The following is a 14,760-nucleotide window of genomic DNA, read 5'->3' as shown; positions in this document are numbered from 1 at the left end:
ATTTCTTATTTCTTAACCTGTTGTAGTGATGCATTGTGTTCAAAGAATGTGTAATATTTTGACGCATTTTCAGATTCATCACCAAAAAGAGTTGATTTAAAAGCAATGATAATGTAAATTTAACTTTTCCTAACAAATTATAAAATGTACACAAATAATATAAAATATTTTAAATCTATAAATGTATGTAGTTAATGCAGTATTTAACACAACAACATGTCATTGTGCATTATTCGAATACCCTACATTTTCCACTATAACAGATATAATCACTTTGGATTCACGTAAATCTAAAATGATGACATGTGAAAAGTAGGGTAGGTTCATAATTGTGTCACTATTGTTTGTGAGAATGCAAACTGAGACACACATGGCAGACAAAGCACCCATTTCCTTCACAATAATATCCAGAAGATTCCCACATTCATACAACTATTTTTATCACTGTACTTTCAGAAGAAAATGTATTCATAACTGGTTTAATCCATTTCCGTCTGTGTAATTTCAACACAGTTAAGACAAAATTTTGCCTTTCAGTGGCATCTGGTGGGAAGACTCTATTCTCTTCACGAGGAGCTTTCCACCCACTGCTTTTTGTTCTTCTAACTGCTGGAGTGTCGTCTCGAAAACAGCTCTTGTCCCCCGGGAGAGAAAAAAAACTTCCACATCTTCAAACCCTTTGAGTTGTGATGAAAATGAAAACATCAAACAGCACTGAGAGTAGCAACAACAGTGCAGCGCAGCTTCTCATACAGGTAATTTAGAGCTTTAGTAGCTGCCTAGTGGGCAATGCAACAGTCAAGCTAAGTAGTTGTATTAATATATATTTTGGAATTCTTTTTAGGATTTAAAAAAATTGTGTAAGGTGTATTGTGTCCCTTGGGAGTTGGGGACAATGATAATAAAGGCATATACATAAAATAAAGACATGAAATATGTGATTCAAATAAACATGTTTTTATTCAGTTATAAAAAATAATTTTAGCATAAAAAAGTTACATATGTGAAAGCGTTCCCTATCAGTAATTAATTATTATAGATTCATTTGCAAAACAACACAAGCTAAAGTTCTTTATTATACGGCAAAGAGAAATGTTCATTTTGGAATAAGACTTGAACCATTTCAGTCATCCTTGCTTACATTATAAGTGTCACAACAGCCTTCTTCAGGCAAATCATTTTTCTTTTTATATGATTCACATTAGAAATAAGACAAAAGCAACTGAAATCATATTAATAATCAGGAGAATGACAAAACTTGTTAAATATCATTATACAGTAGTATGTGCTAAACCTGGCAAAACAAAATAAAAGCAATACACACATCAAATCAGGAGAAGCTTAATTGAGCTTAGTTCACGTCAGTTTAACTAAATGTAAATTTAAAATCAACATCTTGCATTAAAACATGTTGGTTATGTATATGATTCTGAAGGCAAATTCTTTGACATCCTGTGATGCTGACTCACTGCTATATAGTAAAAACAGAGCTGTCATGTTAATTGGGTTGAATACATCATAGGTTCTGCATAGATTTTGGAAGTGCATTTAAACACACATTCAAAAGAACCTTTGTGCTTTGTGACTGTGTGACACGTTCGGTTCTCCGTCTTCTGTTAAAATCAGTAACTGGAATGTCAGTGTCAGAATCTCTAATTAAAGAGATAACAGAGATAAAATGCTTCCTCAGAAAGCAGACACAATCAAACACAAATGCTCAGCCACTGTGTGACAACAATGACCAAATTTGTTCAAAAGTACGTGCATGTGACTCTGCCACAAGCGAATGAGATAGAATGCGATTCTCCATAAAATTGTCTCAGTAATAATGTACTACTGTATTCTGAGGCCAGTGTACGAAGGAGAACACTTCAGCAGCTTTACCATCAGTTACAGCCTGCGTCTGTGCGTGTTTCGCCACTTTGTCTGGTGAGGTATAGCAGAGAGAGAGCGATGGGACTGGGCCAGGCAGAGTCATAGCTGAGCACGACCTCTGACCCCTACAAGGTTCACGGGTCTCTAGCAGTGCGACTCCTTCTCACCAACGGGTGAGTAGCCATCCTTAGAAGAAGCCGGTCTCTGATGGAGGCTGTCACCGTCCGCTGCGAAGACGGCCAGCAGCTCCTCCTGCTCCTGCTTTGTCTTTGGTAGCTCAGTGGAGGGAGTGGTCAGAACAGCAATTCGCTGTGAATGAGAAGCATATCAGATGGTGGAAACCTGTTAAATATTAGTCATTTTACGTGTTTGACTAGTCAGTTAATGCCTAAGGGGAAAATCACTGCAAGGAGGTGCAGAGTCTCATTCACATGCAAAGAAGCCTGATCTCACGTTTTTCCAGTTTGTGTTAATTGTTAGCTCTTCCCAGTTCAGCCCTGAGATTTAGTGTACCAGAGGGATATGACGTAATATAGCACTGAACAAATAAACATCTTATTGCTATAAATTGGGTTAGGGCTCATTTATATACAAACGGTACCTCTCGCAAGGTTCCAGGCGTGTAGTACAGCTTCACTGCCACCCAGACTGGGATACACAACATGGAGGACAGAGCCAGGACCCAGCCGATCCCGTTGCCCCACCATGGGTAGACATATTCATTGTTGTACTTCAGAGGTGAGTACTTGATCAAGGCAAAGGCGAATGTACCCTGAAAATATAGACAATGATTAAGAAAATAATGTGTTCTTCATTTTATTTACCCCAGATCAGGCTTTTAACAAGTCCTAGTCCTTTTGGCCGCCAGGGGCCGCTGTTCTTCCAAGAGAGTAAGAAATCTGCAATAGAAACGATGTGAAACTCACAAAGCATATTGCAGGGGTGAAGAAAAGCCAGCAGTACTTGATGACAGGACTGGGGCGGTAGCCAATCATGTCTTCTATGTTGTCATAGAAACGGTCGGCACCTGTAATCAGAACGAGACGAGGGCATCGAATCAATTTGTATCAATCATTCGTGTCAAGATTCACTGTCGATTCTCTACCTAGACGCAGAGAAAACGTCACGTCCAGGTTCTGTGCTGCTGTGTTCTGTCAGATTTAGTCAATTATTGAAATGTTGAGCTCACAGCTCTATTTGAACATTGAAAAAAGTGCCTACCTCCTCTAATTTTTATGGATTGGCATGGATTAAAAATGAATAGAGTCTCGAGCGAGCGAGGGCTTTGTGTGTGAAGCATCCCTAAAGCGCCGGTGCAGCACGCTCACCATAAATCCAAGCGATGCAAACCGTCTCGAATATAGACACAAAAAGCAGACACATCCCACTGGCTGCGTAGTAGTCAAAGAGCTGAAAGACGTACATTCCTCCCTGTGGGGACAGACGTGACTTTACACAACGCTGAGCAGCATACAACAGCAGTTATCTGTGCACCGAGGCATGGAGAGGGACTTGAAAACGATATTCTGACATTCAATCAATATTTAATGTTTTTTTCTGTAACTGCAAACACGAAGTCGCTGAGACGAACCTCTGTCAGCATGATGAGCCCCAGGAGGAAAGACACCACCGCCACTGCCAGAATGAAGAGCTCTCGGCGGTTCTTGCGGCGGAACGTGGACGGATACATGTCGATCATGGCCGTCACCAGGCTCTCGACGCACACGAACTGAGGAGGAGAGGAGCAGCAGAAGGTGGAGGTGGGTGATTTAGTGGCTCAAATGTGCGTACGGGTGGAGCTGTGGTGAACAGGTGCTCACCTGACTGTCCAGTCCCAAAAAGACAATCATGATGAAGAAGAAGCAGGCCCACAGCGGCGAGAAGGGCATCATGGACACGGCGCGGGGATACGCAATGAAGGCTAGACCTGGACCTGGGTTAAACCACCACCGCTGGTCAGCAGGGCACAACGTCATGATGAGACATACAGCGAAAGGTTAAACCACCAACCAGATTCAGCCACTTCTGAGATGGGCACATTCTGCTCGTAGGACATGTAGCCCAGGATGGAGAAGATGGCGAAGCCTGCCACGAAACTGGTTCCACTGTTCAGGAAGCAGAGGCACAGGCAATCCCTGCATGCGGAGGGCACAAAGCGAAGCGGGACGTGAGCAAAACTCTGACGCTGCTGCTGAGACAGAACAGAGCTGGAGGTGCCGCCTATTGTGACGCGAGTGTGAGTGTTCACTTGTAGCAGTTGTTGTTGTATTTGTTGTAGCTCCCGAGCGCAGTGAGGCAGCCCAGGCAGATGGCGTAGGAGAAGAAGATCTGAGTCCCGGCATCCATCCACACCTCAGGTCAAAAACAAACAACCTCACTCGCAACTGCCCGGCTCGTTTAAACACTCAGATCCTGAAGCGACGGACCCACAAAGAGTCTACGCTCCCGAAAACACACACACACCTGCGGGTCCGACAGCCGGCTCAGGTCGGGGTAGAGGTAGAAGTGGATCCCCCTGGAGGCTCCCGGCAGGGTGACGCCTCTGACCAGCAGCACCAGTAACATTGCGTACGGAAACGTGGCCGTGAAGTAAACGACCTGCAGGACAAGGGTAGAACTCGGTCGCCACACGTTTGAAGCATGTGCAGCAGTTCTGGGCCATGAATGGAGCAGAGGCCTCACCTTCCCCGTTGACTTTACTCCCTTCCAGATGCAGAAATAGCAGATGACCCAGGCAACGGCCAGGCAAACAACCAGGTCCCAGTTCAGTGACCCGATGTGATCAATACCTGAGGAAATTCTCAGTACTCTGCGTCTGAGCAACACACACACAATGCCACACAACACACATGAAACATAGGACATAGTTGAGCACTTATTTACTGTATGCAGCCAAAATGGAGACTATGAGACTATGAGCATTGCATAAAAGGACCTGTGGCAAAACAAAAAGCTGTTGAGCCGAAGGCTGTATCTAATCTAACTACCAAACATTTGTAAAACAGTATTATTCGACTACATGTGCTACTATTTTGCTACTAAATGCGGCCATTTGAGGACACAGCGGAAGAATTGGGCACTTACTCCCAGAACTCAATGACAGGAGAGGTGGCGTTCTCATGGTGACTGACGGAGCTGTTCCCTCTTTGAAATTCCATACAGGAATCTTGAATGAACAAAAGACAAATAAAAAGACATTGAACGCTGTGAAGCAGTCCAAGCTTTCGTGGAGGTTTCCAAGTTACGCGCAGGCACAGAAACGCGGCCAAGAGTGAGATAGAGGAGCGAAACGGTGCTGCAACACATCAAACGAAATATAAGGGAATAAAGCAATAAGAGGAACAGGGTGAAAGCCGAATACATGACAGGATGAACAGGACAAGTACAGGGCGTCTGGCTCACCTGTGTTCCAGGTGTTGTTGCAGGAGGCCCAGGGCAGCTCCCAGGTGAAGGAGTGGTAGAGGAAGAAGACGGCCCAGGCAAGGACGATGACGTAGTAGATGTTCAGCAGGGCCACGATCACCTGGGTGGCGTAGCCTACTCCTGCGGCCGACAGAGGGGAAACCACGCCGCTGTGTGAGAATGACTTGGCTGCACACGGACACAGAAGCTCCTGAGAAGCTCACGGTTCAGCTCCATGTGTCCGATCACACCCTTCAACTCCACGGTTGCATCACAGTCGGGTGTATGAGCAAACCAGCAGTCATTAAATTGACCTCTTGTTTCAGAACGGGGTTACGCGCCCGATTCGTCCTCAACTCCACCTCTCTGGGTTCTGATTATGCCTCATTAGCTTCAGAGAGAAATGTGATATCAGGCCTGGTTGAGTTCTACCAATTACAACCAAACCCACGTCATGTGTATGACACGCACACGCATCCTGCAAGGACTGCAAACAGGAGGACCCACACAAATGTACATGTCACTTACACATTCCTTCCATCCCACACTGCACAGGCAGCTCATTGTCTCAGAATAATGCACATACTGTGACCATGAGGTCAAGATCAATGCTCCCACACACACGCCACAAATCATTTACAAAACACACAAAACATCTCAATGATATTATGACAGTAAAAGTAAAGGCAATAACACTTAAACTGCTGTTGCTTATCAATATAAATCAGTTACTCTTGTTTAATAAGAGCCTGTGGATCACCTTCAAACAAAGGGCAGACCTTCCTCCAGCATGTGATTCCTCCCTCACTGGTGTATTGGCCCAGAGCCGTCTCCAGGAAGAAGACCGGGATCCCGCAGGCAAACAGGAAGATGAGGTATGGGATGAAGAAGGCACCTGGCACAGGTACAGGTTGGTCACGAGCTTGATCCCAAGCTTAGTAGGGAGTCTCGACAACAAAGTTCATGCAACGCTTCCTAATATACAAGTATATCTCAAAGATCGTCTGTGTCAAACATTCAGTAACAAGCAGCATGAAAACAAACTCAAAACATGACGTCCATCGAGCAACTGATCCCAGAACAGATTAAATATTGACCTGAGTATCATCTCATCCCAGGTTAATTTACAATCACACCGCATCACACGGTAGCTGTCACGAGCCCTATTAAGCTGCGCTGTGTTTGCGTAGCTGTTTGTCATTCGATACTAAACCGTGTAAAGTGACACCAGGCAGCCACTGCTGCATTTAAATGTAAGGAATGCGGATCAAAGCTAGGAAGCTGCATTAGTTGCATATTTCTACGTGTTTGGACTGCTTCCCACGCCCGGATGTTGTCGCCTCATGTTGTTCACTCACCTCCCCCGTTCTTATAACAGAGGTAGGGGAAGCGCCACACGTTCCCCAGGCCTATGATTTCTCCAGCCACCGACAGGACGAACTCCAGCTTGTTGCCCCACTGACCCCTCTCTGTCATCTTCTCCTCTGCACCGGGCACCATGTGCAGCGGCCTGCTGTGCCCGTTGGAGGGCTCCACCCTGGACGTGGCCTCCGTGTCAGCTGTGCGCCCTGAGAATCACAAGGATGAAGACAACGTGGCTGTGGTGCAGCAGAGATGCTAGCGTGTGTGTAGGTTGTAAAGCTTATGGGGAGGTGGGCTGGAGTAAAAATGATGCTGCCGTAGCAACGGGCTCAAGCCAATGAAATCAGAAGCAGAAGATGAGAGATGTAAAGCATTAACTGGGGTCTGAGCTGAGGTCAACAGTGGCTCAAGTTGATAGTACGGCACCGTGTGAGATGTTTGTCAAGATCTCAGTCAGACCTTGTTTTGGAAGCAGCGCTGCTGAAAGAATGTGTCTCTGGAGGAAACAAAGCTCACTGACTGTGCTCACTCCTGTCAGGTTGCATTAACAGGCCTCTCACCAGCACCTCTGTCAGCCTCCTCTCTGAAACACAACACCGTCACTGGTGTAGTGTGAATCCACGAACACAAGGCAGCACCGAAGCGGCTACGCTTCCTCTGGATTTTAAACCTCCTTACAAATAAATCTGTTACATGTTGCGTGGTGTCACGGGACCAAAAAGCTGTCTGCTCTTCAGCTCACGTCTGAAAACAACACAGAGGTGGAAATCCCATTTAGTCAAAAACCTTGTCTGAGGCCACAGTTAGGAATGTTTTCCCGCTGGCGAAGGGCAGAGGTGGAGCACAAGCATGACTCTGTGTGTGCCGTGTCCATGGGGTTAGAGGTCTGATCCGTCTCAAGAGCCAAAATCTCCTGCGCTGGAGCCAAATTGTGGCCTGAGGTAAAAATAGAGCCAGTGTTTTCTAAAGGTGCTTGGTGGGAATGAAGGCTTAGTGCAACAAAAGCCGAGGAGCCCCTGTCCTCGGAGCTGGCAGCGGAGGATCCTCGCTGGCCTCGCAGCCAGATCACAGTTTGCTTCACTTTTTCACAGCTTCTCTCGGCACACAAACCAGAATTCCTCAGTTTAAACACGTCATTTCAAAATGTGCGAGTAAATCTCGGCATTATTTGGAGCAGGGCTGTGCAGCTAAAGCAGGTTTTCCCTCATGTGCTTTGGCGCGTTGCAGGGATACACTGTGAGAACATATGCCAAGACTCAGAATGGCCTCATTGGGGCCCAGTGGAGCTTTATCCCAGAAATCAGAGCCAAGTTCACCTCTGAAAAGCTGACTGACAGACTGACCTATTGAATTATTGACTCAATGAGTGAAGGGTTGGCTGACTGGACATGATGTTCTCTGCTTTGAGCTGCATATGTATCTTTCAGATTGTTCCTCGATCCTAGTTGATAAAGGTTGTGCATGTATGATGGCACCGGAGGATGAATCCAGCATTCAGCTGTTTAAATGCTTACCACAAGCTAATCGCTAATTTTATCTGTCTGTTGTTTAATGTTGGACCAGAAAGGCACTGTGGGAACGTAAAACCAAATGGATATGAGCAGCATGAATGAAGCAAACCAGCAAATCATTGTATGAAATCCTAAAACAGCAGGCGGGTAATCATTCAACATGTGGATTTGTCATTTCAAGTGAATTTACAAACTGAACTGGGCTCGTCTTTCTACAAACGTGCAGCTCATGGGTTTAAATGTTCTGCCTCCTGATGTTAATGTAACTGCAGGATAATGCATAATTTGATTTAGTGCATGAAGTAGGAAAATCAATAACCCACCCAGTACAGGAACCTTTACAGTTACAATATGCACTGTTAGTATGAAGGGATGGACTTCAGAAATAATGTAATAAATAATAATGAAACATGTTTCACGCTGGGCATTTGATGAACCATTTTCTTATTTGATTGACAAAATGTTGCTACACATTTATTTACTGAAGTCAAGATAAGCAGAACATTTAGTTACATTTGCTGATTACATCACAAACATCAACTGAGGCTTTAAATCCCACGTGTGCAACCTTTGAAAGCTACGTCTTACCACTGCAGGCTTAGATTTTTAATATTATCATTATTATAAAACCATGCAACAATAATGTTACTTTGTATCCATTTGTGGCTAAAAATGACTCAAAGACTCTTACCTTTCATAATGTGGTGCAATGACAGTTTCTTGAAGAGCGTGGGGCACCAAATACAGGCCTGCTGCCGCGTCAGGTTTCACTATATAACATGCATGAAGGGGCGGAGATATGAAAAACTATCAACTTTGGAGCAGCCTGGAGTGAGCTTGTGCCTCTGAAGAAAACCACCCCTCCAACCAGTCTCATTCGGACACTCCCACACACACTCAGTCCCCAAAGCACACTAGAGGTCTGTGCTGTCTCAGCGTGGTCGGCTGATTGCATAACCCTTTGACACTTACATTCTCTCAGGGCCTTTCTGTTCAGAGCGCAACCAGAGAGCAGGAAGACGCTGGTCAGACTCGTATTCAATTCAATTCAATTCAATTTTATTTATATAGCGCCAAATCACAACAAAGTTATTTCAAGGCACTTTACAAAGTAAGGTTTAAAACCTCACACAACTAAACCCAACAAATCCCACATACAGCAAGCATTTAATTTGACAGCAACAGTGGAGAGGAAAAACTCCCTCTCTAACGAGGAAGAAACCTCCAGCAGAACCAGACTGGATGTGGGCGGCCATCTGCCTCGACCGGTTGGGGTGAGAGGATAGAGAGATAGAAAAGCACAGCAACAGCAACAAGCAACAACAAGCAACAACAGAGCACAGGCAGGATGGTAGGACCAGGGACTGGATGCAGTGACCTGAACCATCTCTAACTATAAGCTTTATCAAAAAGGAAGGTTTTAAGCCTAATCTTAAAGGTGGAGAGTGTGTCAGCTTCTCGAACCTGAAGAGGGAGCTGGTTCCAGAGGAGAGGAGCTTGGTAGCTAAAAGCTCTGCCCCCTGTTCTACATTTAAACACTCTAGGAACCGCAAGTAGCCCAGCGCTCTGAGAACGAAGTGTTCTGCTGGGAGCATAAGGAACTATAAGGTCTTTAAGATAAGAAAGAGCTTTATCATTGAGTACTTTGTATGTGAGTAGGAGAATTTTAAATTCTATCCTACATTTTACAGGCAGCCAGTGCAGAGAAGCTAATGTAGGAGAAATGTGATCTCTCTTTCTAAGTCCTGTCAGAACTCTGGCTGCAGCATTTTGAATGAGCTGTAGGTTTTTTAAGGAGCTGTTAGGACATTCTATGAGTAAGGAGTTACAGTAGTCCAGCCTAGAGGTAACAAATGCATGGATCAGTTTCTCTGCATCGCTCTGAGAGAGGATGCTTCTGATTTTAACTATATTTCTAAGGTGGAAGTAGGCGGTTCTGGAGATTTGTTTAATGTATGATGTAAAAGAGAGATCCTGGTCAAACATGACACCAAGGTTCCTCACAGTAGAATCTGAAGCTAATGTTATGCCATCCAGGGTGGCTATCTGACTCAATAGTGTCTCTCTCAGATTTTTAGGCCCAACAATAAGAATCTCGGTTTTATCTGAGTTTAGTTGAAGGAAGTTTTGGGACATCCAGGATTTGATGTCTTTTAAACAACCCTGAATTTTGACTAGTTGATCTGTTTCATTTGGTTCCAAGGACATGTATAGCTGAGTATCATCTGCGTAAAAATGAAAATTAATAGAATGCTTTCTAATAATCTCACCTAGAGGAGACATGTATAAGCTAAACAGAATTGGACCCAGCACAGAACCCTGTGGAACTCCATAGCTAATCCTTGTGCGTGTGGAGAATTTATCATTAACATGAACAAACTGGAATCTGTTCAACAAATAGGATTTAAACCATCCCAATGCTGTTCCATTAATCCCGATTCTATGTTCTAGTGTCTGTAATAGAATGTGATGATCAATTGTATCAAATGCAGCACTAAGATCTAACAGGACAAGGACAGAAACTAGACCATTGTCCGAAGCTAATAGAAGATCATTAGTGACTCTAACCAGAGCTGTTTCTGTGCTATGATGTTTTCTAAATCCTGACTGAAAATCTTCATACAGGTTATCCCCACTAAGGTGGTCAGATAATTGTTTAGCCACGATTTTTTCCAGAATCTTGGAAATAAAGGGTAAATTTGAAATGGGCCTATAGTTGGCTAGTTGTCCAGGGTCAAGGGTTGGTTTTTTCAATAGAGGTTTGACCACAGCCACCTTAAAAGCCTGTGGTACATAGCCTAGTTGTAAAGATTGGTTGATTTGATTTAATATGGATGAGCTGATTAAAGGTAGAACTTCTTTGAGTAATCTGGTTGGGATTGGATCTAAAAGACAAGTGGACGACTTGGAAGAGTTAATTATTGAGGTTAACTCCATATGAGTTATGGGGGAGAAGCTGTCTAGGTAAGACAGAGGATTTAATAAATTTAAAGTTAATGGATCTAGACAGTGCTTTCTGTCATTTGGAAGAAGTCGCTGCTGAATGTTTTTTCTAATGATAATAATTTTATTAGTAAAGTAGTTCATAAAGTCATTGCTGCTGAGATTTAAGGGGATAGTAGACTCAATACAGCTATGACTCTTTGTCAGCCTGGCTACAGTGCTGAAAAGAAACCTGGGGTTGTTTTTGTTTTCCTCAATTAGGGAGGAATAATATGTTTTTCTAGCAGCACAAAGTGCTTTTTTATATTTCATTAGACTGTCCTTCCATGCAATGCAGTTTACATTTATTTTGTTGGAACACCACTGTCTTTCTAGTTGTCTAGTCCTTTGCTTTAGACTGCGGATGTCTGAGTTATACCACGGAGCTAACCTCCTCTGATTCACTGTCTTCTTCTTCAGAGGAGCCACTGTGTCTAACATTGTACGTAGAGAAGCTGCAGCATCATCTACAAGACAGTCAACCTGTTCATAAGGATTAAGGTGACTGTTCTCTGTGTATCTGCAAGACATTGAGGCAAAAGATGAAGGAATCATCTGCTTGAATCTGGCAACAGCATTGTCAGATAAACATCTGCTATAGTAACATTTCTTTCCAGCTGTTATAGGGTCAGTTGTTCTAAATTCAAAAGTTAATAAGAAATGGTCAGATAACAGAGGGTTTTGGGGAAGAACTATTAAATTATCAATTTCAACTCCATATGTCAGGACAAGATCTAGAGTGTGGTTAAAACGATGAGTGGGTTCATTTACCTGCTGTGTAAAACCAATAGTGTCTATTAAGGAGTTAAAAGCAGTGCTGAGACAGTTGCTGTCAACATCTACATGAATGTTAAAGTCTCCCACTACAATGACTTTATCTGTGCTAAGAACTAAGTCAGATAAGAATTCAGAGAATTCAGTTAAGAACTCTGAATATGGAGCAGGAGGACGGTAAACAATACAAAACACAACTGGTTTCTGAGTTTTAGAGTCTGGGTGAGAAAGGCTCAGAGTGAGGCTCTCAAATGAGTTATAACTATGTTTAGGTTTAGGAGTAATTAATAAATCTGATTTATAAACTGCTGCTACTCCTCCACCTCTACCTGTACTTCTTGGAACATGATAGTTGATGTGACTCATTGGAGTCGACTCATTTAAAGTAACATATTCATCCTGCTGCAGCCAGGTTTCAGTGAGACAGAACAGATCTATGTGATGGTCACTTATCAAGTCATTTATTAAAAAGGATTTAGATGAGAGAGATCTGATATTTAATAAACCACACTTCATTAGCTTACTATTACTTTGTTCCGTAAGAGGAACTGTTTTGATGTTTATTAAATTCTGGTAAGTCACTCCTCTTTGATTTGTTTGTGACTTGTATAGTTTAGGTGGTCGAGAAGCAGACACAGTCTCTATGCGATAACTAAGACTAAGAGTGGGTCGCGGCTGTAGAGAACATGCAGAGAGGCGTGTAAGACTGCGACTCTGCGTCCTGGGCTCCACTCTGAGTTGTCAGAGTGGAGCCCAGGACGCAGAGTCGCAGTGACATTTCTGTATTGAGGTGAGTGCTGTGTAACACACACATGCAAACATGTGTCTCTGCGTGACAAATGGTCTCAAGTATTATTTTGTAGAAGATTCTTAAATGTATAAATTCCCCCCATGTTCAAAGTGATCCTGACAGATTGTAAGTAAAGCATCACTCCTGCTTCATGAGCCCCCTGATGCAAACAAGTCCTTATTCAGCCCCCGGAAAGAGTCTTTATTCCCTCAACCAGACTCCTTCCTTACAGACCCAGTGGCCCATTCAGAGCATTTTCCCACCACAGGGGTCCAGAGCAGCCCAGTTCAAGGCATTTGTTAGAAGGTCACAGTCCCGAGGGTCTTAATGGAGGTGGGGACGGGGGGAAGTGATGTGCATCTGCTTTTCCTGGAGAAAATCTTTCAGGGTGAGGTCTTTTTCTTGCCCCCCCCATCTCAGATGGAATTATAAGTCAAGACACGACCACATTGGCTTTCAAAAAAATAAAGCTGTCTGCTTGATTCTGGTTTTGTGGCAGCTTTGACTCACCAGCCTGTTTAACATTTTCTGAATGAGAAAAATAGCTATTAAAAGGATCTGGACAGAGCATTTAAACCTTCCACTGAGTCTGGTCTCTGGTTCATTTAGTCACAGTCTCAATGAACCAAGACCGTTAGGTTCAAATCCATCACTAGAGTTTAGATTCTGACATTGTTCCAACCTCCATCAGCAGGTCGGTGTCACCTCAAGTTAATTATACAAGCTACTACACAATATTACATATATAGAAAATATTATATTTTAGTTAAATTCATCTGACTATTTGTCCTATTTGTCATGCACAAATGTCTAATTGTGCAAAAAAACATCAGTCATGATCATCCAGAGTAGTTTTTCTGTTTTTACATGTCCACGGGAACAAAACAATGGGCCGGGGGTGGGGGCGAGCTCATTAATGAACTGTATTTCTTCATTCTCTGCAGCATCCTGCTGCTCAGTAACTCTGGAGCCACAGTTCACTGCTCAGACTATAATCTGTTTACTCTATAGGATCCACTCTGTCTCTTCAGATTAGACTCAAATATGCCGCTTAATTAATTGTGTGAAAGAATTTGGTTTGGGGTCTCCTTGCACAGGAAGTAAACATGTATTCTGGAGCAGGTTTTGAATGAGGACGGCCACTCATGAATCTATTTTACACCAGTGATCTATAAACTAAGACAAAATACTTGCTGGAAACGGCTGCATACTGGCCAAACTCAAGCACCTCCTCTCTTTACCCCATTTTTAGGTTTCTGCGAAATGGACTGAAGTGAAGTTTGCCATGTACAAATATTTGTACACAGTACAGTTGCTCAAACCTTTTTAATAAGGACCTGAAGTAAAATGTGCACTAACAGTAATAATACTACAGTATATGTATATGATCACAGATCATGATATACGAAGAATGCTCATAAACATTTATCCACAGAGGCTCCATAAGGAAGCCAAGAATAAAGTGTCTGTGACAGTTAAAGTAGGTAATAGGTGTGTACACATGAGTATCCTGCAGGTTTGGATTTCATCACATCACACTCATTACCTCTTTCCAACCAAACAAGGGAGAAGCTTAGAGATTCAGTTGTTGTCTCATTCAAAACCTTGGATGGGAAATAATGTGAAATTATCCTTTTGTTGTAATTTGTCAAAACAGTATCCTGAATAGCTAGAATTCTCCGAGTTCTTTGTATTTCAAATATTTATTGTCAATCCTACAACGATTTTGTATTTTCATTTGAGGTTTTTGAGAACAACATCCGTTTCATAACCACAAGGACGCCTTTTAGCAAAATGCTTAACCCTGAATTCTTCATGAGCTGAAATGTCAGCAGACACAGCAGGATTTCAAAGTTCCTAAAGTCTGTTCACTTTAACAAGTGAATACCTGCAATAGCCACTAATAACATCACATTCTTCTGAGACAGTTTTGGGACAAGTGTTCGTGGCAACTCGACTTGTTTGAAGATTGAAATGTTTTACTAATTATCCAAATAGGTTTTACGCAATATACCTAATATACACAATATATTGTTTTTTTAATTTCAGAGACATATTTTTAAG

The 14,760-nt window shown here is 43.0% G+C and overlaps 1 protein-coding gene across 1 annotated transcript; it reads right to left on the bottom strand.

Moving 5' to 3' along the window:
* Positions 1-941: 941 nt before the first annotated feature.
* On the bottom strand, positions 942-8,984 carry slc6a13 (solute carrier family 6 member 13). Its single transcript, XM_029154837.2, has 15 exons — positions 8,842-8,984; positions 6,636-6,845; positions 6,038-6,172; positions 5,278-5,418; positions 4,960-5,041; positions 4,558-4,690; positions 4,339-4,473; positions 4,124-4,227; positions 3,886-4,010; positions 3,696-3,808; positions 3,467-3,604; positions 3,204-3,306; positions 2,802-2,902; positions 2,477-2,647; positions 942-2,184 (listed from the first exon to the last, which is right to left on the bottom strand). The coding sequence occupies exons 1-15, from the start codon at positions 8,846-8,848 to the stop codon at positions 2,020-2,022; spliced, it is 1,863 nt and encodes a 620-aa protein (XP_029010670.1). The 5' UTR covers positions 8,849-8,984; the 3' UTR covers positions 942-2,019.
* Between the last annotated feature and the right edge of the window lie 5,776 nt (positions 8,985-14,760).

Source organism: Betta splendens, chromosome 6, assembly GCF_900634795.4.
Source record: "Betta splendens chromosome 6, fBetSpl5.4, whole genome shotgun sequence".
Classification (NCBI taxonomy): domain Eukaryota; kingdom Metazoa; phylum Chordata; class Actinopteri; order Anabantiformes; family Osphronemidae; genus Betta; species Betta splendens.
Note: the sequence above shows the minus strand (reverse complement) of the source record. Positions and strands in the feature narration are given on the sequence as shown.

What these genes read in the sequence shown, in the direction of transcription:
- slc6a13 (XM_029154837.2), bottom strand. An exon ending in CCTGTCATTGAGTTCTGGGA is followed by an intron (nt 4,691 to 4,959) that starts GTAAGTGCCCAA and finishes TGTGTTGCTCAG; the next exon opens with ACGCAGAGTACTGAGAATTT. An exon ending in TACAACAACAACTGCTACAA is followed by an intron (nt 4,011 to 4,123) that starts GTGAACACTCAC and finishes CTCCGCATGCAG; the next exon opens with GGATTGCCTGTGCCTCTGCT.